At 42.6% G+C, this 26,693-nt stretch overlaps 1 protein-coding gene across 10 annotated transcripts in view; it reads right to left on the bottom strand.

Moving 5' to 3' along the window:
• Positions 1-26,693, bottom strand: part of fam172a (family with sequence similarity 172 member A) — a 230,204-nt gene that overhangs the window by 117,114 nt on the left and 86,397 nt on the right. For all 10 annotated transcript variants that reach the window (XM_056417916.1, XM_056417914.1, XM_056417919.1 and 7 more), the window contains exon 8: positions 13,701-13,820. In XM_056417916.1, coding sequence (XP_056273891.1) covers positions 13,701-13,820 — 120 coding nt within the window. The remainder of the gene's footprint in view (positions 1-13,700; positions 13,821-26,693) is intronic.

The following is a 26,693-nucleotide window of genomic DNA, read 5'->3' as shown; positions in this document are numbered from 1 at the left end:
ACAAACAAACAGCAGCACATATACGAGCTCGCAAAAACAGACCAAACACATGCACACAAAAACACACACACCTCAAAGCCTGCACAGGGAAAGAGAGGGGTAACAAAGGACAGGCAGTGCCCCCTAGTGTTTTCATCAAAGAGAAATCAGAAGAAATCAACTCACCGTCACCTCAACCAAAGCCACACAAACAGTGAGAGAGAGAGAGAGAGGAGGTGAAGTGGCCTTGCATGTGGAAGGCACAGGGGTTGTGGTGGGTGAGTACGGTGAACGGAGCGAGAAGCTGGGCAAAGGGAGGAGAGCGATGGAGGGAGAAGCGGATGGAAGTTCGGAAGCGGGGGTGGAGGGGTGTATTGTACGTGTTCGCTGCTCGGTGGCGGAGGGGGTTAAAAGATGTCTCGCCACGTCCAAGATGCTTTGAATGTTCAAGGCCGAGAGAGCGAGAAAGTGAGAGGGGGAGAAAGGAAAGGGAGAGAGGCAGGCAGACCATGCATGGAAGCCGATGTCAGAGGAGTCCAGAGGAATCGCCGGGTGTGAAGCTATCTAATAGGAAAGCAGAATATATGAGACACACACACACACACACACACAATGTGGCCCGGTAAGTGATCTGAACACGAACCACAAACTAATGAGTGACATGACGGGAAGAGATGAAACTCGAGCTTACTGGGAGATCCAAAAAGCCTTTGGAGCAAAATCACACTTATGCCTAAAAGATGAGGAAAAAAACGTGTGCACAAACACATCAAAAAATAATCTGTGCAAATGTGTGAATGTTTTTTTTCTTCTTGCTCGGACAGCGCATTCAGTTTCATATTCCCACGATGAAACAAGGCCTACCCTCCACTGAGCTCCACATTCAGCTCCAAGCCAGCGAAGACATCAAAGACGGCTCCATACCAGGAGTCTCTCTCTCTCTCTCTCTCTCTCTCTCCCTTCCTCTCTCTCCCTTCCCTTTGCTCTTTCATAACCCCCGTCGTATTTCACAGCACATAAAGCCTTAAAATGGCACATAAAACAGTTCATCTCTTTTCACTGTCAGCTTTCCAGGCTTAAAAAATTAAATATGTTTTTACCGCAGGTACATAACTAAAACACATCGATGGAAAAAATTGCCGTAAAGGATTCAAACCCGGCTTTCTATAAGTCTCTGAGGCGATATAGTTAGGTGGAGATCAGCTGAATAGCCAATATAGAGTGTTTCAAGCTTAAAGTGCTTTAACTTGACTTGGAATTGACGCTTTTTTTCCTTCGCCTCCAATCCCATCGCTCCGTTTTCCATTTAAACACTTAAGATATGTGCAGGGAACAAACGGCACAGTCTGCAGGCGACGCGCTGACGATGAAAACGTCTTTACTAACAAACTAAAAGAATGCCGTGACCCCGGTGCTGAGGGAGGAGGCAAGCCGGGGGGAAAAAACCCACCACAGAATACCAACGCGGCATTCAATGAACTTTCAAAGCGGCGAAAGAGCAGAGAGTGGAGGAGGTGGGTGTGGATGGCGATGCAGAGTTGGAAGGAAGGAGCAAAAGGAGAGAGGAGAGGAGCTGAACAGACGGGAGAAAAGGATTTAAACTTCAACCCGAGAGTCACTGAGTTCACTGACATTTGCACCGGGATCCGCCTCGCTGCTGCTCACAGCTTTTCACAAGCGACACTTCCCTTTCAATCCCGGAGACTTGTTCTGGACGTTCGCTGCAGAACGAGAGCGTTCACAGGAGGACGAGACAAAAACATATCAACACACAGAGAAGCAGACTGAATTGAATGTGTTGAATTCAAAGTAATGCCCATGTGACAATTTGCTGGCCCCGTACGTCCTCAGGATTCCTCTTGTATATTGTATGCATTCTTTAAAAAGGAATTAGCGAGGGGGGAGGGGGGAGAAATGGCACGTGACAAGCGGTTCATTTGAGCTGTCAACATGTCATCTTCCCCACATTCAGACCTCGCATCGACCGCTCGTATTCCCCCTCCGGTGAAGGTGACCGAGGTCGTAACCGGCCGACGCACCCGGGCGCAGCAGGTGAACGCGTGGAGAGAGAAGGAGCGTGAGAAGGAGGAGGGAAAGGCAAGTTAGCGCAAAAGGACACAGAGGAAACAGTGACTGAATGTCTCCTCAGAGAAGGAAACGAATGAGGACACGGTCATAAAAATGTGGAGCGTCTGACATTTTAAGGTGAGAGAAAGAAACTTTGACGGATAATTCCACGTTTGAGGTGTTATTGAATACAAACTTCAGATTCTGATAATCGTTCGGAGGTTTTGCACAACAGAAATAAACGGCACCTCAGGGGAATTTGTTGTTGCTGTGTAAGTAGACTGTGAGAAGGAGAAAACAGTGGGAACAAATGATCTTGGACAGAGATGTATATCAAAAATATCAAAAGTACTGTGTCTCAAGTGAAGGATCCCAGCGAGGTGGCAGAGAAGGAAGGAGCGACGCCAAGGTGAAGTTGAGGTTAAGCGAGGGAAGGGAAAAGGAAAGGGAGTGAATCGGAACTGAAGAGGAAGAGCAAAGAAGAGGCGTAAGACCACATACGGGGAGGGGGGGGGGGGGGAGAGAAGACGCAAGTTTACAGATAAACGGCAAGAGCGAGTAGGAGGATGACCAAAGTGCAAGAGAAACAGAAGAGAAAAAAGAGCGGTTGCAGGGAGTGGTTTGACATTGGAAGGCGAGAAGGAGCTCTCTGCTGCGACTTAAGAAGGGAGGTAGAAGACGACGAACGCCAGAGAGAGGGGCGAGAGGAGCGGAGGGCAGCGCCCGATGGCTGTGGAAGAGTGAATGGAAGGGCGAGAGACGTGCGAGGCAGAGGAGAGAGAAGAGAGCGAGACCTCTCCTCTGAGGCGACGAGAGGGGCAGACAAAGCGGCGCAACGCTCTCACGCGGCAGAACAAAGAGGGGAGGTGCATCATGGGAGTCGGAGCCCTGTGACGCCACGCCGGATAAACACGCAAAGATCGAAACCCAAACACACACGCCTCGCTGTAATAATCGCTGATGAGGTAATACTGTAGAACACTTTTTTTTAATAGATAATTTGATTTTAGTTTTAATTATTTATGAACTAACGGGTCAGTTTTCCTACTTTTAGTGCTGTCGTTTCTCAACATTCATAAAGCTGCACAAATAGGCAAAACATAACACGATCACATCGACTGCTGCGCCTATCATATACAAGTACACTAAAGCAGAGGCTTTCAGAATATGAGTCTGTCTGTCGTAAACGTGACATAAGAATAATACAGAAAACCTTTGTGATAATAGTGAATCTAGTAGAGAGGAAAAGCATGCTTCTAAAATATGCTCTGGAGCAAGAAAAGGACGAGTACATTTGAACAGCATCTTCACGGAGTGAAAGACAGCGGAGGGAGAGGAGAGCTTTCTCTACAGCTCTGATATATGCAGGGGTTGAACCAGAGGGAGAGGGCAACCAGGAAGGGAGGAGGAGGAGGAGGAGGAGGACGAGGAGGAGGAGGGCTCTTCCATTTTAGGGGCAATTCAGGTACGAGTGGAAATGCAAATAATCATCTGTGTGCCGAAGGTTCTGCGTGTTTGATTGTACATCTGATTTGGTGCATATTCATGCATGTGTGGTAAAAGCAATGTGCCTATATACATGCTAACGTAGTACACACACATGAGTGGCAGGTTGAAACTGTGCACTTTCTAATGTCAAAATTCAAAGTGAAGGTATGCACCAGGATTTAGATATTGGCACTAAAGGGTTCCATCTCCACCCTCCTGACTCCTGCTCCTTCCTCTCTTGTGATCGCTCATCCTCTTTCCCTGCAGCTCTGATGTGTTGGAGCTGCAGCTGAACTCTGAGTAGCACCGTCTCCAGGAGAAAAACAAAGTGATCAATGTGAGAAGGCACGGGGCGCTCACGGACAGGCCAATCAATGGTGGAAAGAACCTTGCCCAGGGCCTTATGCAAATAGGAGCACGTCCCGCAACCTCGGGAGTGAACATGCGCACTAGATCAATGGGAAGAGGGGAGAACCTTACAGCAAGATCAGCCTCAGCCAGTAAATATGTCATGACGAATCCCTCAAGATTTGACTCAACTCAAATGAACTTCAAGTAGCTGGGCTTCTTATATCACCAAGTGGCAAGAAAGACCCCGTGTTTCAGATGTCGGGTGTGAGGTGGGCGGGGTTAGTATAAAAAGAGCTTCAGCACAATGCTGCGCTGAGGCCGGAGGGATTGTTCACTTCCTTTTCACGAGGGAGAGAAAATAAATCAGGGAGACAAAAAAGGTGAGAGGAGACTTCTGAATAGTCACTTCAACAATACTTGTTTGAGGTGTAGTGATTGTCAATGACGTCACCATGGTAACGTCCGTGTTTTGAGGAACGAAAGAGAAGAGCGGGTCATCGTGACGACTCGGGGGAAATCGTGCTCGACCGCTAAAAAACGACGAATATTCAGACCGATGATTGGATAGGACGAACTATTCAAAACCAACAGCTGACATTTACTAACGGCGTCATATACCGGAGTCGGAAATTGGTATCAATCAACAGTGATCACGGACCAATTAAAAGTAGCGCGTGACTTACCGAAGTACAAGGTAACCATGGCGATCGGGAGACCGATGGCTTTTTTCTCTCTAGGCAGAAAATAATTGACGGCACTGAACTGTCACGACAAAAGTCAGCTGTGCACTTAAATAAATGACAATCATACACAGAAGGAGAACAATAGAGATACCGTCAAAAAGCAAGAGGCCCTGACGATGTAAACCGAGATGTGTGGAAGGGGTCCGGTGAGCGGACTCTGGGCTGTTGAGAAGAGGAGAGCTTGATCAGAACAAGACGTAAACACCATTTGTACATAGCGAGAAAGCAAAAGTTATGCCTTGGATTGCCCTTTGGTTGTTGGCTACGTCTTAGATGAGCTTTCTAGACCTGGACCACGAAAGTTCAGGAAAACTAGAACAAAAACATGTGGGAACATATCGGTGCTTTGCTGAGCGATAGCTGCAGCGCACCCCTGAAACAAAGTTCAGGCGGTTAAAATATTCGACACACTTCCCTCACGACCTCGTTGGACAGTCGAGCTGTTCTGTGTTGTAACCGCCCTGCAGGAGCATCTGTCCTCATCCACTGCCTGACTCGAGAAAGTAAAGTGACCACAGAAAAGTGAGTTGGTTGTGGGTGTAATGGTGTGCATGGTACCACACTGGAGAGAAATAAAAGGACAGAGACTGCATGGCCACATATATATATATATATATATATATATATATATATTATATATATATATATATATACAGGACTGTCTCAGAAAATTAGAATATTGTGATAAAGTTCTTTATTTTCTGTAATGCAATTCAAAAAACAAAAATGTCATGCATTCTGGATTCATTACAAATCAACTGAAATATTGCAAGCATTTTATTCTTTTAATATTGCTGATTATGGCTTACAGCTTAAGAAAACTCTAAAATCCTATCTCATAAAATTTTAATATTTCCTCAGACCAAGTAAAAAAAGATTTATAACAGCTGAGTGTTTGTCAAGGCTCAGGAAACCCTTGCAGGTGTTTCGAGTTAATTAGACAATTCAAGTGATTTGTTTAATACCCTACTAGTATACTTTTTCATGATATTCTAAGATTTAGAGATAGGATATTTGAGTTTTCTTAAGCTGTAAGCCATAATCAGCAATATTAAAAGAATAAAAGGCTTGCAATATTTCAGTTGATTTGTAATGAATCCAGAATGCATGACATTTTTGTTTTTTGAATTGCATTACAGAAAATAAAGAACTTCATCACAATATTCTAATTTTCTGAGACAGTCCTGTATATAATATATATTATATATATATATATATATAGATGTATATATAATATATTATATATATATATTTCATATATATATTATATTTCATATATATATAATATATATATATATATATATATATATATATATAAATATTATATATATATATATATATATAATATTTCATATATATAATATATATATATAATATTTAATATATATTATATATATATTATATATATATTCTGTAAATCCTCTTGAAATACATTTTGTTTGTTAATAAGAACAATCCTTCATCCTTCAGTTAACTGGGATATTACGAAGCCACTGACTAAAAGATGAATGTAGTTTATGTATAATTGAAAGAGGAATATATGACAAATAAACCAAAAACATTGTGTTCATGTTCTAAAACTTTGATTATCTTGCAACTGTGCTGCGATAAAAACAAGACAGAAATAATAATGAAAGACATAAAAAAAAAAAAATGCAGCAAACAAACAACAAACAAAATTGGAATCTCACACAAAATCAATTCCCCTTGATATTAAAGACGCAGCACACGAGAGACAAGAGGTGAGTAAAGTATTACCAACCCCCCTGCTCCTTACCGACACCGCGAATGTAATCTAGAAACCAAAGATGCTCCTGAAACAGAGAGAAACACCAACAAAGGTGAGAATAATGGCGACGTATTGAAGGGAATACTTCACAAAGCCTATTGTGCGAGTCTCCTTTTCAGACGGCAAACCCGCTGTAATTTGGTCCGCGTCATCCGCCTCTAGTCACAATGCAGCACTACAGCTTTGAAATGGATGGCAAATGAAGGCCATTTGTACATAATCACAGCAGATAGAAGAATTCAGAAGCCCCACAATGTGTCGTTGAGGTGGGAAGAAAGACCTTGGTCTATCTGTGGCAGCCAGCGCAGCAAAGGTTTGGCAAGGGAGGTCTCTTTTCTCCAGAAGAAAAAAAAAGCCAATCAATTGAAATCAAATCAGTTTGCTAGCCGTGACATTTAAACAGTTCAATTTACATCCCTATGTTAAGAGGAGAGAGACGCTCTCTAAGATGCCTATTCATTCACAAAGAAATGAGACGTCTATATTTCAGCTGCTTAATAGAGCAAAAACGCTGTACTGGGGAAGAAAGCGTGTCTTATCACGGTGTACAAAGGGCTCGCCATTGTCTGTCATTACGAGCGGAGCACAAAAACACAGAGAGGGATAATATACATAATATAGACGGGGCTGGAAAACGGCACCGTGCATGATATGCGTGCATTACCACGTCCACACGTTCTCAGTGGCGGCGGTGTGCGTCCTGAGGGCGGCTGTCCTGCTGTGCAGGCTGGCAGGCACTTTTATCACGGTGGTCCTTTTGTTTCACATCAAACAAAACGCCACAGCTTTGCATACGGCTCCACTAATTTCTGCTCGTGTGCCCCAGCCATTTATCATCGCCTCTCCTCCTCTCCTCCTCTCCTCCTCTCCTCTCCTAACGTGGCTCTGATAGCCGCTCTCCACCAAAGCCGTTCTGCTTAGGACGATACGAGCTTCTCCAGGCTAGGGCAGACACACGCAGACGTGCACACATCTATATGTGCATCCGCACACACACACAGGCATACGCCAGACCCACACAATGCGAGCGCACCCACTCGCAGGCACAGACGTACGCACACAGAGACAGACAGGGAACGGCACGATGACTCCGCCGGCTATGGAGAACCTTGAGATGAAAACAAACCTTCTCCTCGTCCCCTCCAGAAGCAGGAGACGGGCCGGCGCTCGGAGTTTCGGAGGCGGCGGAGACGAGCGTACGCGACGTCGGACGAGGGGATATTCAGAGCGCCGCGCGTGGACGTCTTTTACCAACACATCGTTTGCGTGGTGATGAACTCAGGTGAAGGCTGCACTGGTCCTTGAAGAGTATTTCAGATGGATGCAAAGGGGAACTGAGTTTGACACAGTTTAAAGAAATACCGAAAAACATTTGAGGGAAATCAACTTGTTTGCTCTGTGATTTATATCGGGTTGAAAGATCATTTTGATGTCTGTGCATTCTGCAGCGATTGGTTCAGGCCTAGGAAAGCAAACACTTGGGGCGGGGTGCAAAGACTAAAGAGAAAACTTCCTTTCTTATCTTTTTTTACATTTTGTGTTGTGTTTGCTGGCTCTGTCAGGAAATTGTCGGACAGCAACTGCACAAAGAGGAAAGGACTTTGAAGAGACTCTTCTCCCTGCAGTGAGTCATACACGTAACTCCAGATGCAGAGGCTAACTTAAACCACCGTAAGCACCGTTTAATACACATTAAATAGACGTGAAAACAAAATGACACTGAAAAAGTGAATGCGTTGTGTCATCGCACGGGACAGGTGGTGGAGGGACGATACATTCCCACTCAAGTACAGCGGCCACATGACAAAATGGCCGCTCGGGAGGAAACTACAGCTCCCAGACTGCCTCACCGCTCAGCCAGCTGCAGGTGCTTAGGACATCTAATTGAGGAAGAGCTGGGAAGCTTCAGAAGAGACGGAGGGGAGAGCAGAAGGGGGGAAGGAGCTGGACAAGTCAGACCTGAAAGGGCCTCCAGGACGAGGACGAGACACAAGCGGACGAACCAGAGGAGGACTTTGTTAAGTGGACTTTGCTGAGATAATTATTTTTGTTTAAGGAACCTTTTTCTCCCCCGGGACGCTTTTTGTTGAGAAATTGATTTTTTAAAATCTGTTTAAATGAATAAACGTTCCCGTTCATTTTTTAAACCTGGCAATTTTGCCTGTTTTTGCTCCTCCCTTGCACCGCCCCACCCCCACCACTAGGGACAGCCCGTGACGTGACAACGTATCTTCCTTTTAAACCACGGAAGTTGATGAGACACATTACATGGAAAGGCCACTTACACGGGGAGCCCTGACATCACTATATGTATTTACATTTAGAATAATGAATGTACCGCGTATCGTATAGAGAACCTTTGAAGTAGTAGAAGTAATACTCACACTAACAATATTTAAAATTATGTATTTTAATATTTATATATGTGCATTTTATCTGAGAGGAATGGAGACTGAAGTGTATGTACAGCGCCATGTGTTCACTGGGCTGTTACCATGGCAGTCATGAGGCTGTACACACCCAGAGTCCTGCACAGAGGGCAGAGTGGGCACCGCCGCTGAGAGAGGAGGACTGAGGACGAAGGAAATAAGGACACAATGCAGGACATGAAGCCGAGTGGATTTTGGGAAGAGAGTAGATAGGAACAGCGATTGAAGAGTGAGAAACATAAGAACAATATGCAAACAAGGTAATAAAAAACAACCTAAAAACGGCTGCATTGCACAGAGAAATGGGAAATTTGGAAATCTCTGTGGTGAATGAATACGAAATCATAAAGAGACTTAAAAAAAATATTGTAATTAATTTTAAGAATCTAATAGGCACAAGAAAACCTGTTGATTTGTTGTGCATCTACCCATACACCATAAACACCTCTCACTTATCAGGAACGACTCACTTTTAAACTCCGAAATATGTAAAACTAACTTCTCCGACTTCGACTGATTCACCCGGCAGTGTTTCATCTTCGACATCCTCCACACATTGGTACGGCGATGAAGTCCACAAGGAGTGAAGAAATACTTCATATCTATCTGTCTTACCTCAAGCATCTCTTCCCACATCCAACTCCTGGCCAAAACACACACACACACACACACACACACACACACACACACACACACTTGCACACACATGCATCCAAGGACGACAGAGAGAAATATGGTATATTCATTATAGATTGAAACAGATGGCTCGAGACAGAACGTGTACAGGAAGATGTCCTGCAAGCGTGTCCTGTATGTGTGCGGCGTGTTCATAGAGGACACTTCAAATCTGTAATTGTGTTCTTGAGGGGCTGCTGTGGCGGCTGGCTTGTTGTCTGGTTGGCACCCACACATTTGACAGATGCATTCTTACATAAGATCTTATATAATGCCGCCCTGTCCAATAGGAGTGCTCCCTTTTTTGCTCGGAAGGTTAGTGCGGGTTAGACAACTCTTCCTCATCACGACCCCCCCCGCACTCCTGGCAATAAAGAAAGAGGAAAAGACGGAATGAGCCAAGGGAGAGATGGAGGCAGGGCCCTTTTCTCTGTATGATCCCATCCCCCCGGTACCCAACTCTCTCTCTACTTCTTCCTAGGGTGAGATGTTGTCCTGAGGTGAAGAAAGAATAGAGCAGAGCGCGAACCTTGAGGAGCGAGGCCGGTTTTGTGTGTGTGTGTGTACGAGACGGAGAGACGCAGAGAGAGAGAGAGTCCACAGGCATGCTAAAGCCGGGATAAGACTGTGAAGGGAATACAGGAATACTGGGTTTAAAACAAAGTAGCACGGATGGATTCTGTGATCGCGAAAGAATGATAGAGGGGGGGGGAGGGCGAGAAAGGTGGGGCGAAGCAGAGAAAGAGCTTCCCCCCCCGCAGCACTTATTCAAAGGCATTTAGCTTCTCTTTGATCCATCTATAATTAGTCAGTACACACTGTGAAGTGTTTTAAAATAAATCTTATTGCAATGAAACACTCGAGCGCTCAAAACAGGGGCTAACATGCTCCGGAGCACGGGGAGCGAGCGGGAGGAATTAACGGTGGGCCTTTTTTTTTTTTGTGCTTGATCAGAAATGTATTTATGAACTGCAAAGCGGAGCGGTAATTAACCCGCAGACAGCTTGTTTTCTCCGGGTCTTCTCGCGTGTCAAACGGTTCGTCCCGCAAGGCTCCGCTCTCGACTCGCCCGCTCACGCCTCCCGCCGGACCGCTTTCTCCTCAATTAAGTCGACGGTGTGCACATGTATGTGCGTGAGTGTGTGCATGCTTACGTGTGAGGGAGTGCAAAAACACAGCAATAAAAAATAAAAAGTAAGACATGCATACCATGGCTCCTTTAACCCTCCTGTTACCCTCACATTTACTTACATATTTTACCCTCGGGGTCAATTTGACCCCAGCGATTAAAACCTCCAGAAAATTATTAGAATTAATATTGTTTCCCAAGTTTAAGTGTGAGGTACTTTATGTTTGTTTGTTGACTACCTAAATAGCCCTTTAAATAAATAAAAAAGTTGATATTTCTTATATGTTTGACACAGTGAAAAACAGCCTGGGGTCAAATTGACCCCAAAGAACACCGACATTAAACATTGAATGGGGTCAAATTGACCCTAAAGGTAACAGGAGGGTTAAATACTTTGGTATATGGTAAATCTGTAAAATGCAAGTAGTAGTGTATTTGCATAAAAAAGTCCAATGTAGTAGTGGAGTCGTATAATACTGATAATACATGAGAAAATAATATGAATTTATTCTAATAACGAAAAAAACTCTGGCTTGGACAAGTTTGCACACTGCTCGCTATATACGAGTTGCTGATGAAGAGGGTGGTTAACCAAGGGTAGCTAATAAAGAATATGGATGTGTATATGTGTTTGTGTCAAGTTTGTAAAGAGGTGAAGGAGTTTCAACGCTAACTGACAACAGAAGCTGGGACGGCCTCAAGGGAAACGTGACGACGGCATCCTCCATAAGCCTGTCACTTAACGTGAACACAGCGATCTTTCAAGTCTCTGTTTTGATGCCACCTTCTCCATACTGCACCAGCCGTATGCTGTATATGTATTTATGCACATACTGTACATGAGTGTTTTGAAAACGGTTTTCACGTGACAAGGACATCACATAAAAGAATGCAGTTAAAATCCTCGCCGAGCGTTTTACGCAGAGAGGGAATCGTAGAGAGACCGAAAGAGACACATCGAGGGGAATAGTCGTCTTCGTCGCACAGCCAGAAAGCCCGAGAGATTGTGAGGCTGTCACGGACAAAACACCGCATGAATATTTACCAGCGGAATTTAAATGAACACAAATGCGAAACAAAAAAAAGAGAAAGAAAAGAAATTATTCCTGAAAACACCAATTGTGCCCACCTTTCATCCCTCACTCGCCGTATCCTCGTTGTGCCACCTCCCTTTTCCTACCTATCCCTACCTTGCCTGAGAAAAGGGAAGAGAAATGACTCGGATACTATGGGATGTGGTGAGTGTAGCAGTAAATCCTTCAGATCAAGAAACCAGCAAACTGGCAAAGTACCTGAGCTGTTAGATCAGGGAGAGGCTCGCAAAACAACGGGCGCCTCATGTCGGCTCGCGGAGCTTAAGGCAGCGCAGTGTATTTTAAATGCTAACGCGGCTAGCACAGCATGCGTGCACCGGGCCTGGCACCGAGCCGCCGTGTTTGTTGGAATTTCAGATGCCGCAAACACAACTGATCTAGACTTTTTTTCAATTCACAATATGCTGGAATTAATATGAGAAAGTGTGCAAATATGTTTTATGCACCGTAATTTAATATAGTTTGAAATCCAATCACGGCTCTTCGTGAGTCGTGTGGAGGCACGACACATGCTCTGTGTTTCGTTCGGAGCACATTACTGTATCAGGATTTTAAGATCAAAACATTGTTACCTTCGCATTGAAAATGCGGAAGGTAATGTTTTGATCGCCGTGTATTTATTTATTTATTTGTATGCGTGTTACTCGCATAACTCAAAAAGTATTAAACCGAATCGCATGACATTGGGTGGGATGATTGTTTATTATCCGGGGACCATTTGATTAGATTTTGTGATCGATCGGGTCAAAGGTCGAGGTCAAGGTCATGAAAAGGTCAACATCTTCTTTTTACCATAGCGCGGTCAATTTTTATCCAATTGGCATGCAACTAATGCCAACATGTTCATAATTCAATGCCCAATCTTGTGATATGCGAAGGTATGCGCTCTACCGAGTGCCCGTTCTAGTTTTTAATAAAATGATTTGCAAGCGCTCAAAGCCAGAGGGAGTTGTGATCCTTTTAAACCAAAAGGTAACTACATGATGGTTTTTGCTGCAGTATAAGTCACTAGTATACACAATAGACTTAAACTAGATGAACCGTCAAACAGCAAGTAGCAGGCTCACAGGGTACAAACAAACCTCCCCTTAAACACGGCCTGGTAGATAACTCCCCATGATGGCGTTAGCGACCTGCCCCCCGAAGCTTTATGATTAATAGGTAACTCTAGTCATTAAAACACTAACAGACGAGAAAGTGATAATCAATATGTGATGCAGAGTCCCACAAGGATATCACAGCAAACCAAAGAGCAGAAAATAAAGCATTGACCTCAGCCTTCATGTAACACACTGTAGGCCCATTTAGCTGAAGGGTGCCGTTATGAAGCCAAGAGGCTGGTCAAACTTTTACTTTCACCCTCCCCTGTGCGCCATTAATTCCTTCAAATCCACTTCCCTCCCACCATCCTTTCACCTATCCTGTCTTACGGCTGGGAGAGGTGCATGCTCTGCAGATCTGGTTGAACAGCAACACTGCGGTTGCATTGCCAGAACTACATTTCTTCATCCGGCCCTCTTCTTCCCCCGGTTTTCCTCCTGTTCTGTTCTGTGCTCGACGTGGAGAGGAGGTGGAGAGTGCCCAAGGATAAGGATGAACCAGATTATTTACAGAGGCTGTACTTTTTCTAAACTAAATGCTATTTATTTGTAATTGTTCCACCATGTCTCCCCGAGTTGAAGAGGCTCTTCTGGTTTCCATATATGGGTTTGTTGGACAATAAGTAGTTGTTTTGCAAACTGATATCTTTCTGTGCATGCGAGGGTGTTGGTATGCGTCAGTAGTAGCATTGCAAACTTAAATGTGAGTTCATACAACAGTTAATATGGAATATACAGTTTCTCCAACACACACACATACATGAGAGTAATTGTACTGACAGGAGTGCATTTTGTTTCCGTGTGTCTCTTTGTCGGCGGGAGGTTGAAAGGATAAGCGGAAAACTAAAAGACTCACCAGCTCAACGAAAGACAGCCCTCCGTAGCTGTGGGCCACGATGAAAACATTCTTGGCCGCGGCTCTGGACACAAAGTGGTCCCACACGTAGAGCACGTGTTCCTCCGAGGAGCCGTTTTCCTGCAACACAAAAACTCGAATGTTATATCCATGACGACGAATACTGATGTGAATCGTACGAGCGTGAAGGCTGTCAGCAAACTACAACACATTTGAAGATACGTGTCCATCGAGTGAGACCGGAGCGTCCGAAGAGCTGTCGTCGAACTCGCTCAATCCAACCTGCACTTCTGGGCCGGCCAAAAAGAAAAGGTATAAAAAGAGGAACAAAAAGTGGTGGTGGCCGGAGGGGATTCTATAAAGAGCCACACTTTGCTGGATCAATAAGTCTTGCATATTGCAAATGCCCTAAATGTAAAACTCAATAGGCTGGGCGAAGTAACGTTTAAATCTTAATTTGTGGCCCGTTCCTGAATCGATGGCCCGTCTATACAGCAGTGAAGGCATAATGGGAAGACACTAGGGGAAGGTCAAAGAAAAAAAACAAGGAGGAGATACACAGGAGATATACACATGCATAAACAAAATCTGCATGCACACGATCATACACACACACACACACACACACACACACACACACACACACACACACACACACACACACACACACACACACACACACACACACACACACACACACACACACACACACACACACAGGATTAGGCACAGACAACCAGAAGGCATGTTTAATTAACCAGAGACGGAGGCGCTTATCCAGGGCTCCAAAGAACAATAGTAAAAGTACAGGCGAGAAAAGGGCATCCATTAATGAACTTGTGACATTGATTCTAGACTTTGATTTCCTATCAAACTGTCGGCTCCACAATAGAAATCAACAACACGTTCCCACAAGAGGCTGCACCACACGTGGAGCTTTGTCGGATAGAAAAGCCTCGACCCTTAGATACTGGATGCAACCACGCTATTCACACACACTCTTTTTAATTAGCATTCATATATATACAGGACTGTCTCAGAAAATTAGAATATTGTGATAAAGTTCTTTATTTTCTGTAATGCAATTAAAAAAACAAAAATGTCATGCATTCTGGATTCATTACAAATCAACTGAAATATTGCAAGCCTTTTATTCTTTTAATATTGCTGATTATCAGAATCAGAATCAGAATCAGAAACAGTTTTATTGCCAGGAATGTTTACACAAACGAGGAATTTTTTTTGGTGGAAGGTGCAACATTTGGACATGACAAACAAACAACAATCAACACGACAGAAAGACAACAAGTAATGTGAAAGTGTTTGGGTGTGTGCTTCAAGTGGTGTGTTTTAGTTAAAAGTGTATGTTACGTGTGGCGTGTGTTTAAGTTAAAGCTTACAGCTTTAAGTTATGGTTTACTGCTTAAGAAAACTCAAATATCCTATCTCTAAATATTAGAATATCATGAAAAAGTATACTAGTAGGGTATTAAACAAATCACTTGAATCGTCTAATTAACTTGAAACACCTGGAAACACATTTTCAAATGTTTGATTTTGTTTTGCTGTTATAAATCTTTTTTTTTACTTGGTCTGAGGAAATATTCAAATTTTATGAGATAGGATTTTAGAGTTTTCTTAAACTGTAAGCCATAATCAGCAAGATTAAAAGAATAAAAGGCTTGCAATATTTCAGTTGATTTGTAATGAATCCAGAATGCATGACATTTTTGTTTTTTAATTGCATTACAGGAAATAAAGAACTTTATCACAATATTCTAATTTTCTGAGACAGTCCTGTATATATATATATATAAATACATACATTATATATGGAAACAAACAAACAAATAAAACAACTAAACAAACACATGGCCGACAGAGATTGGAAGCTCATCTATTAATTGAGTGTCAAACTGTTGCGTGAGACTCCAAAACAAATACTGATGGATATGCGGGAAAGGACACAAAGTCAAACAATATATTATCAGAGAAAGATAATTACTTCAACGCCACATACAGTATACACTATCGTTCAAAAGTTTGGGGTCATCCAGACAATTTTGTGTCTTCCATGAAAACTCACTTATATTTATCAAATGAATTGAAAATTGAATAGAAAATATAGTCAAGACATTGACAAGGTTAGAAATAATGATTAATATTTGAAGTAGTAATTTTGTTCTTCAAACTTCAAGCTCAAAGGAAGGCCAGTTGTATAGCTTATATCACCAGCATAACTGTTTTCAGCTGTGCTAACATAATTGCACAAGGGTTTTCTAATCATCCATTAGTCTTCTAAGGCGATGATCAAACACAATGAACCATTAGAACACTGGAGTGATCGTTGATGGAAATGGGCCTCTATACACCTCTGGAGATATTTCATAAGAAACCAGACGTTTCCACCTAGAATAGTCATTTACCACATTAACAATGTATAGAGTGTATTTTTGATTAATGTTATCTTTATTGAAAAAACAGTGCTTTTCTTTGAAAAATAAAGACATTTCTAAGTGACCCCAAACTTTTGAACGGTAGTGTAGTTTAAACTTTACCTTTCAAGGAAGTACGGTAGTTGGTGATTGGATGAGATGTTTTCTCTTGCGTGTCTGTGTGTAGTCTTTGTGCCGGGGTGGATGTGTGCGTCCACGATTTGACGACGTGCTGCTGTGTGTTTGTGTTGCTGTGTGTTTGTGTTGCTGTGTGTTTGTGTTGCTGTGTGTTTGTGTTGCTGTGTTGCTGTGTGTTTGTGTTGCTGTGTGTTTGTGTTGCTGTGTGTTTGTGCTGCTGTGTGTTTGTGTTGCTGTGTGTTTGTGTTGCTGTGTGTTGTGTGTTGTTGCTGTGTGTTTGTGTTACTGTGTGTTTGTGTTACTGTGTGTTTGTGCTACTGTGTATTTATGCTACTGTATGTTTATGCTACTGTGTTTATGTTACTGTATATTTATGCTACTGTATATTTATGTTACTATGTATTTATGTTACTATGTATTTATGTATATTTACTACTATGTATTTATGTTACTATATTTATGTTACTATATTTTTACTATTATTTATATTACTATATTTATGTTACTATATATTTATATTACTGTATATTTATACTATTACTACTATATTTATATATTACTATATATTTATATTACTATGTATTTACTATATATTTATATTACTATATATTTATGTTACTATATTTATTTATATTACTATATATTTATACTACTATATATTTATATTACTATATATTTATACTGTATATTTATATTGTATATTTATGTTACTGTGTATTTATGTACTATATTATTACTGTGTTATATTATTATGTTACTGTGTATTTATGTTACTGTGTATGTTTATGTTTGTACTGTGTATTTATGTTACTATGTATTTATGTTACTGTATATTTGTGCTACTATATTTATGTTACTATGTTTATTTATGTTATATTACTGTATATTTATGTTACTATTTTATTACTATATTTATACTATATATTTATGTTACTATATATTTATTTACTATATATTTATATTACTATATATTTATATTACTATATATTTATATTACTATATATTTATATTACTATATTTATATTACTATATATTTATATTACTATATATTTATGTTATATTTATATTTATATTACTATATATTTATGTTACTATTTATATTACTACTATTTATTTACTGTATATACTACTATATTTATACTACTATATATTTATGTTACTGTGTATTTATACTACTATCTATTTATGTTACTATATATTTATGTTACTATATATTTATGTTACTATGTATTTATATTACTGTATATTTATGCTACTATATATTTATGTTACTGTGTATTGTATGTTACTGTGTTTATGCTACTGTGTATTTATGTATGTGTTGTGTTACTGTGTGTTTGTGCTGCTGTGTGTTTGTGTTGCTGTGTGTTTGTGTTGCTGTGTGTTTGTGTTGCTGTGTGTTTGTGCTGCTGTGTGTTTGTGTTGCTGTGTGTTTGTGCTGCTGTGTGTTTGTGTTGCTGTGTGTTTGTGTTGCTGTGTTTGTCTCGAGGTAAATTAACCTGTCAGAGTGTTTGTGTTTCCTGCTTGATGAGCATGAGGGGTTGTAGTGTCAGCACCCACCTCAATTCACAGAGTGTGATGCAAGAGCAGGCAACTCCGCTCCGCCCTGCCCTTCTGCCATCAGTTCGCCGCGCGCGTGTGTGTGTGTGTGTGTGTGTGTGTGTGTGTGTGTGTGTGCGTGTGTGTGTGTGTGTTATCCTGCATGCGCAGAGATGCTGGCTGAAGCAGAGTTGTCTGTCTGAAAGGCTGTGACATCAAAGTCCTTTGAAGTCTCCCTCCTCTCTCCTCTGCCATGTCATCCTTCATCTGTGATGCCCACTTCATTAGCCTCCCTCCCTCCCTCCCTCTCTTCTACCTTCTTTTTCTCCCCCGCTTTTGCCACCTGATCTCCTTCACCCTCCTCCGTCTCCTGTCTTGTCCGACTCACCATCCTCCCTTCAATGACAATGCCCGACATGGAGACATTAGACAGGGTTTGCTTCTGTACATAGCACCTTAATGTGTGTGTGTGTGTGTGTGTGTGTGTGTGTGTGTGTGTGTGTGTGTGTGTGTGAGGGTGCTATTTACTTCCTCAATAATCCGGCTGACATCAACTGATTGCAGACAAATCCTGTCAATGAGTGATAAGATAAAGAACAGAGGAGCATTTAAAAAAAATATATCTCTCTATTTCCAATACAAAGAATGAAAGCCGCTTCTTGCACAGTTGATGTCTTAATGGTGGCAGATTACGCTCCCCGCGCTCCTGACTTCATCACCCGAGCTAACAAACAACAACACACGTTCTTCGCCTCCACCCTCAGTGTCAGGCAGCGGAGTGACTGACTACCTGGCATGGCAGCGGAGTGAATTATCCAAACAGCATTTGCATATTGTTGCAATTATTTCCCGGGGTTAATTAGCTGCAGTGGAGCACGCCGCCCTGCGAGACTGGCTTCCTGTCACCAGCTCTCACACAGTATCTTAGCTTATTTATTTATTTCCTCGCACTGTGTATGTGTGTGTGTGTGTGTGTGTATCTGCCAGCACTGTCAGAATAGAGTCCCAACTGCACACCTGTTGCCAACATCCTTCAGCCGTGATGTCAAGGGACGTATAAGGGTGTGTGCAATTTGTGTGTGTGTTTACCAAATATATGGTGATCCATACGCTCCCCTCGCGAAGCCACGTACGAGTCTGTCTCAAGACCAGACAGTTGCCTTATGCTGACAGCTAACTATTAGGAAAAATAACACAATTGGAGGGAGTAGAACGAGAGAGAGAGAGAGAGGGGGAGAGAGAGAGGGAGGGAGAGGGAGAGAGAGACAGAGGGAGAGAGAGAGAGACAGAGGAGAGAGAGAGAGAGGGAGAGAGAGGGAGACAGAGGGAGAGAGAGAGACAGAGGAAGAGAGAGAGAGGGAGAGAGAGAGAGAGAGAGAGAGAGAGAGAGAGAGAGAGAGAGAGAGAGAGAGAGAGAGAGACATATTATCTCTGTGTGCCGAACTGAAAGCTCTCATCTCTGGACCTGGAATTCATAAACCTGGAACATAGAAGCTGAAGAGTTTTCTGAATCTGAGTATATTCGACACAGAAATGGTCTGAATAATGTATTTGGCACCTTTTCGAAGTTGCAGGAACTAATTAGATTTCAAGCAGGCGAGTGACGGATATTACAATCGCTAATTCAAAGAGACGTGTGAGGTCAGAGGTCAGAGGTCGCAGCTACGCCTGGATCCTAAGGCAACCGGTCCATCTCCAGACCTCCATGTTCCTTTGAGTGTGCCGTGTGCAACGTTAGCAAGAAGTTTAACGTGGTTGTTTTTTGTTGTTGTTGTTGTTTTTGTTTAGTTTTTTGGGGGTATGTAAATGTGTATGTGTATATATGTGTGTGTATGTGTGTGTGTGTGTGTATATGTGTATATATGTATGTGTGTATATATGTATATGTTTGAATGTATATGTATGTGTGTATGTGTGTATATACAGGACTGTCTCAGAAAATTAGAATATTGTGATAAAGTTCTTTATTTTCTGTAATGCAATTAAAAAAACAAAAATGTCATGCATTCTGGATTCATTACAAATCAACTGAAATATTGCAAGCCTTTTATTCTTTTAATATTGCTGATTATGGCTTACAGCTTAAGAAAACTCTAAAATCCTATCTCATAAAATTTGAATATTTCCTCAGACCAAGTAAAAAAAGATTTATAACAGCAAAACAAAATCAAACATTTGAAAATGTGTTTCCAGGTGTTTCGAGTTAATTAGACGATTCAAGTGATTTGTTTAATACCCTACTAGTATACTTTTTCATGATATTCTAATATTTAGAGATAGGATATTTGAGTTTTCTTAAGCTGTAAGCCATAATCAGCAATATTAAAAGAATAAAAGGCTTGCAATATTTCAGTTGATTTGTAATGAATCCAGAATGCATGACATTTTTGTTTTTTTAATTGCATTACAGAAAATAAAGAACTTTATCACAATATTCTAATTTTCTGAGACAGTCCTGTATGTGTTTATATATGTATATGTTTGAATGTATGTGTGTGTGTATGTATATGTGTGTATATATATGTTTATGTCTGACATTTTTTTACTTGTTTTATGTTTATATGTCTAACCGAATAAAAAAAATTTAAGTGACAAAAAAAGAAGAAGTTTAAGGCCATGCGTCTTTGAGTATTTTGAAAAGCGCTGTATACATGTAATGTATTATTATTATAATTATTATTATAGCGCTGTCGTCCCCCTCCCTGGAAGAGGACGTCAGAGGAACCCCGATCAAAGGCTGCAGCTGAAGATCGTTGAAAAGCTGGAGGGAAGAACCTCAGACGACTAACCTTCAGACAAAAGGTAAAGTTAATATATGCATGTATTGTATGTGTGTCTATATGTATCCACAGTATATATATATATATATATATATATATAGTTGACACACACACTGTGGTGATTCACCAAAATGTGGTTTTCGCCAAGTTCCTGCGAGCCAATCAGCAGAGTCTGATTACGTGTTTCGCTTGAGTCACCATTAAAAGTGCGAGCTGGACAACCTGCTCCACGACACGGAGCGTGATTATCCACCCCACGTTTAGTCATAAGTGCTTCCAACTGTTACTCCTTTGTTCAATGTGTTTGCTTTCCAATTCTCTAGCTTCAAGAATCTGTTCAATTTCGCTTTCTACATTACTTATGAAATAAAAACTCGCACTACTTTCCCAAAACCACAAATCCGTGCATGCACACAGATGCAAACTCGCGCTGACGCTCAAAAGTTTACAAGACAATAGCTGCTCTGTGTTTGTTCACCGTCATGAGAAGGAGGGAGAGAACCACAAGCCGACGCCGACACAGGAAGCAATGAATCTGACAACATCAACACGCTCTAAACAAACAACCACTTCAGACCTCTCTGCACATGTTGATCTGCACTTCACACATTTCATTTATTTACACTACACACATACACACTTTGCATTTTGCACACTCTGTCTATATTAAATATTTTTATATTTAATTTAATTTTACACTGCAGTCATTAGTATTGTATTATATTTGTGTATGCATTTATGTTGTGTATATAAATACATATATTTTATTTTGTATTTTACTTTGTATACTTTGCAGTCATTGTATTATATTTGTTTGTGTGTGTGTATATATACACATATATGTTTCATTTTATATACATATATATACTTCATTTTGTATTATATATTGTACTTGTATACATCTATATCTTTCATCCCTGTTTTTTATATTTTATATTTTATTCTTGTGTGTTTAGTTTATTGGTGCTGCTACTGTGACGACACATTTCCCCTTGGGGATTAATAAAGTATATATCTATCTATCTATCTATCTATCACCTCCCTGCACCTCCCTTCTGCTTCTCCTCCTCCTCTTCCAAAACACAGAAGACTTCAGAAAACTTGGGAGGAAAGTGGAGTTTCAGGTTGGGAGATGTGAGCATTGTGGACCGGATGAATCCGGTGGATAAGAGATATTCTCCTTTTTACACTCGCACTGTTCACTGTTCACCAGAAGTGTCCGGACAGCGCCACGGGATCCCGACACAACTTTATCAGGTTCGGACTCGTTTTCTCGGGCGGTACCGCTTTCAATCTTGCAAAAATTGAGATAGCGAGCGGTCAGATTGTGTACAATTACAAGTACTACACACACTTATCACAGAACAATAGCCTCTTAGAGTTCCTTCCTGGGAGAGACGAGTAAAAAAACCGAATTACTCAGATTACACCAGAGCTTTCTCTTACCCCCCCCCCCCCCCCCCAATCTCTCCATCTTGCAGTGCTCTCCTGCAGGCCACACACTGGGTAAACCACCTGTAGCCCCGGTCATTACACTCTTTAAGAAGTCCTGATCAAAACACGATTGTTTTCTTTTGGCCTAATGATTCAATATTAAATAGGCAATGTACATAATTGCATGTTTGGTGTTAGCAGAGAGGTTATTAGATTAAGTTAGTTTCCGTGTGTGTTTGTGTGTGTGTGTGTGTGCGTGATTGCGTACATGACTGTGCACACAATTAAATAGTGGGCCTCAACAACACCTGTTTGCAATTGCATTCTAATCAATGTCGGGGACGTGGACTCCTTCGCCGTCTCTTTTCCTTTTTTCCGTCTCCCCTCCTCTTTTCCCTCTCTTTACTTTTAAGGCCGACAGAGCTGAAGTTAGCTGGGAGCTGTCTGGGAGCTGATGGGTCTGCCGGAGTGGGGGAAAGAACGGTTGGAGCAAATTAGTGGCAGAGATGGGAAAATAATGACTGTAGCATTGTGGGTAATTAGCAAGTATAGTACCTATGGAGAGTTGGGAATATAATGATGTGAGAGAGAGAGACAGAGAAGTGGGAGAACGGGGTGAAAAACGTGTGCGAGACTAACAAGAGGGGGGGGGAAGCTGTGTGTGCAGAGCGAGAGAGAGAAATGTGTAGGTGTTATTCGACTTTGCAATGAACGGATATACAGTATGAGGAAAGAGAAAGAGAGGGAGACGGAGGGAGGGAGATGGAGCCAGAGAACAACTATAGCGCCCATGTCATCCCACGTGCAGATTAGCGCGGCTCAGACTGTATACAATGAAGCGGCGTGACCGCGCGGAGGTCAGGCTGCTCTGACAATATTTGCCTGGGCATTGTTTCAAATCAATAACTCATTAACAAAGTACAAAGGAAGTTGCTGTGGGTTTGCGAGATTCTTTATTAGAAGAGAGCGGCCGCGGGGCAGAAAGGTCATCGCTGTGACATCTCTGCTCGCCCGGCGCCGCCGCCCGGATTGTCAGGTGAAATTACTGCGAGCCATTAATTGACATAAGGCAAAGGAGAGCGGGCAGGCAGACAAGGCCGTGTTTGTTCCAGAGTGACCCTGAGGTGACGCGCTGTGTGTGTGCGAGTGCGCGTGCCCGTGTGTGTGTGTGTGTGTGTGTGTCGTTATTCGGGTCAGCCTGTATCCACAATGGGTTTGTGTGCAGAGAGAGAGAGAAGGAGAGAGAGGGACCTCAGTGGGTGGGGAGGTGCGAGGGAAACAGGATGGATGTGTTTGATGGTTGACCTGACGAGAAGATTGGGAGCAGGGATCTGAGACCACTCCACTGGTTCTGCCTTGAGCAAACACACTCACACAAAAGGTATGTGTTCACACATACAGATGTTGTGTACGACACGGAGAACCAACAAGCACACGCTCTAACAGACTCGCTCCCCCCTGAAAGAACTGTGAGGAGTTAAAACGTATTCACTGTTACACTAGATTAAAACGCAACGAGACACATCTGAACGTATGTCCACACACACACACACACACCACAGTGTGCTTGTAAAGTGGCCGTAACATGAGAACATAGCTCGCGAAGACAGATCGACATGCACACAGGTCAGAGCTCCTTCCTCTCTCACTCACAGAGATGCACACCGAAATACAAAGATGGCATCCAGCCAATTTGCTGTGTGCAGCAACCAGGTGAGCTGCCCTCCAGCCCTGGTTGTTGACCTCTCTTCTGACCGAGTTCAGAGGCTAATCAAGTCCCTACCTGTCCTTGGATATGCTGAGCCGTACTTCTTGGCACGACCACCGGGGCAAAGGTCAAATAAACCCTGTCTGTATAATTGCCTGCGGGCCAAAGAACGGGGCAAAGGGGTGAAGGTGACGAAGAGCGAAGACGTCAAATACGATTACCGGTGTGTGTTCTGGTGCGTCCGCGTCTTAATGTTTATAATCGAGTTCTGGCGTGTGAGCGTGTGTGTGCGTTAGCGACTGCTCCTGTGCGTTGTCGTGCAGTGTGAACACGGGGAAACGGGACGTTATCTGCTGAACACAGACAAGGACAAGGATCTCAGGCCGCCCCCGTGGACAGCTGCAGCTGGGAATCACGGGTCATGGAGAGGCAGCACCTCAATAATGGATGCCCCTTCCTTCAGGAAACACACAATCAGATAAGTATGAGACGGACGAGACATCCGTCAATCGGAGACCACAATACGACCCAAAGTAAAAAACTAAAGGTATGACATGCAAAACAAAAAACTAACAAACAACAACTCTTCTGAGCAACCTTTAGGAGGAGGTCTTACATCAACTCTAAAAAGAGTGAGAGGTAAAGAAAAAAAATTGGTTGCGCCTTGAGTGGAAAAAAGAGCACACTGACGGGGCCCCATATATGGTTTGGGTTGTGAAAAAGAAACACAAATGTCATAGTGAAAGCATTCAATGCCCACCAATCTCAAATCATACAGATCGCTCATTCTCGAAGTTGCACTGGATTTCGTGGAAGAAACGACGCAGAAGGAATAGCCTCTATCCGCGATGTCGAATGCCATAGGAGCGAGGGCCTCTCCGTCCACCTCCCTCTCGGCACAACCTACAATGTGAGTTCCTAAAAGGAAAAGCATTTTTAAAAAACTACGGGAGAAAGAGAGAAAAGTATTCCAGTCATTTATAAAAATAAGTGGTGCTTAAAGAAAGACGAAGCTCTGTTTTTTGTCCCCTTTGCTCTTTTTTCCGCCCCCCCCTTCTTCTTTCCAGGGCCGGCTGGCCTAATCCCAGCCAGCCAGCCTTGGGTGAACTCTTTGGAAGCTTCTTAAGCTCATGAATGTGCCTTTTGTTCCTGCCAGTCCTCCGCTTGGCTGACAGAAAATAGCTAACTGGATTACTGCTAAAATTCAGAGTAAAGTGAACTCCCAAACTTCTATCAGGCAAAGTGCTAAGCCCCTCCCCCGCGCCGCCGCTATCCTCATCAGCACCCCTCCGATCAGACTCTCTCCCCTTCCATCCCTCCTCTCTCTCTCTCTCCTCCGCCGTCATCCCCCTAAACATGGCCCAGTGGCGTGTGATCTGGAGGAGAGGGATTAGATAAGGTTGAGAGATTGCACACTATGAACCCAAGGCTAAAATGTAAGAATCCTAAAAGCAGTTAAGAGCTTATTAATGTGTGTAAGGAAGCGTATTAATCAACTCAACTCAATAAGGGGGCTGATGTGGCCTGTGTGTGTGTGTGTGTGTGTGTTTGTCAGTAGTTGTGAGTCAATGTAGTACAAAAGAAAATGCACAATCTAAGTCTCATGGGTATAACTACAGATCAAGTATGATTTATGAGTCATGGTATCTTTGTGTAATGTTGGATTTCATTATATTACAGGGAGTGGAGGTATATATTGGAGTGTGTGTGTTTCTGAATGGCAGTGTGCAGGTGGTCTGGCAGCTCAGCGGGAGTTAGAGTGTGAGTTGTAGTGAATACAAAAAGTGTGTGTGTGTGTGGGTTTGTGTGTGTGTGTGTGTGGGTTTGTGTGTGTGTGTGTATCCCTCTCCTTCACCTCTGTTAGTCGGGGTGGGTGGTGGATCAAATCAAACCTCCTTAGCAGGGCTGTTTTCATCTTTTTGAACAGCACCCACCCAACACACACACACACATACACACAAATACACACACAAATACACACACACACACGTCAAAACCTTAGTTCTTTTTCCACCTACTTTACTCTTTTGTCTGTTGGTATGTGTGTGCGTATATGCATTACTGCATGTGTGCTTTCTGTGTGCCTGTGTGTGTGTGTGCGTGTGCGTGTGTGTGACAGCTTACTCTGGGGCGGACAGAGGCAGAGCTGTAGAGAGTGAAGCAGTGCAGGAGGAGGCGTGAGGAGAGGTCACACACACAAGCATCCTGCTGACTCCTGGGTCAAAGGGCAGAATTCAAGGGGCACCAACACAGAGCCAACCTGCTAACTCATTCATCTTCATCCCGAGTCTTGCAATCCCTGCATCTAAGTATATTTGGATAGAAAATCTAAACCGTCTACATGACGCCTACTTTTCTGGCTTATGGGGATCATTGTGTATGAGCCCGTTCGGCTGAAACAAACAGAGAGAAACATTTTTTGTAACTAAATCTTCAACGCTGGATACTGCAGTATTATCGGCAGCTAGATCAATTATCAATGTACGGACTTCTATTAAACTGAGAAGGAACTGGACATGACACTGGGCTGGTGTGTGATGTTCTTCAGGTTCTCATTATGATGGGAGAACGGCCTCGACTGGAAAACTGCACAGGATTTCCAAGACACTACAGCTTCAAAAAGACAAACCGCTGCTGCACGCCTCGTCTCAATGCATCCGCCTGATGGACCGTGGAGGTCTGGATGGTGGAATACGCAGACTACCAACTATTCATACTCTGTCGTATTCATTGTGTTGTTCCTGTGTTTTAATGTGTGTGTAATGATTCCTTCTGGTCACATGACATCTATGACACCTGTCCATCCTGGAGAGGGATCCTCCTCTGTTCTCTCCTCAAGGGTTCTGACCTTTTACGCTGAAGGGTTGTTTGGGAGTTGTTCCTGATCCCATGTGAGGTCAAAGGTCAAAGGTCAGGGATGTCTATGTGTACAGATTGTGAAGCACTCTGAGACACATTT

Source organism: Pseudoliparis swirei, chromosome 7, assembly GCF_029220125.1.
Source record: "Pseudoliparis swirei isolate HS2019 ecotype Mariana Trench chromosome 7, NWPU_hadal_v1, whole genome shotgun sequence".
Lineage (NCBI taxonomy): Eukaryota > Metazoa > Chordata > Actinopteri > Perciformes > Liparidae > Pseudoliparis > Pseudoliparis swirei.
This window is presented reverse-complemented; position numbering and strand designations above follow the sequence as displayed.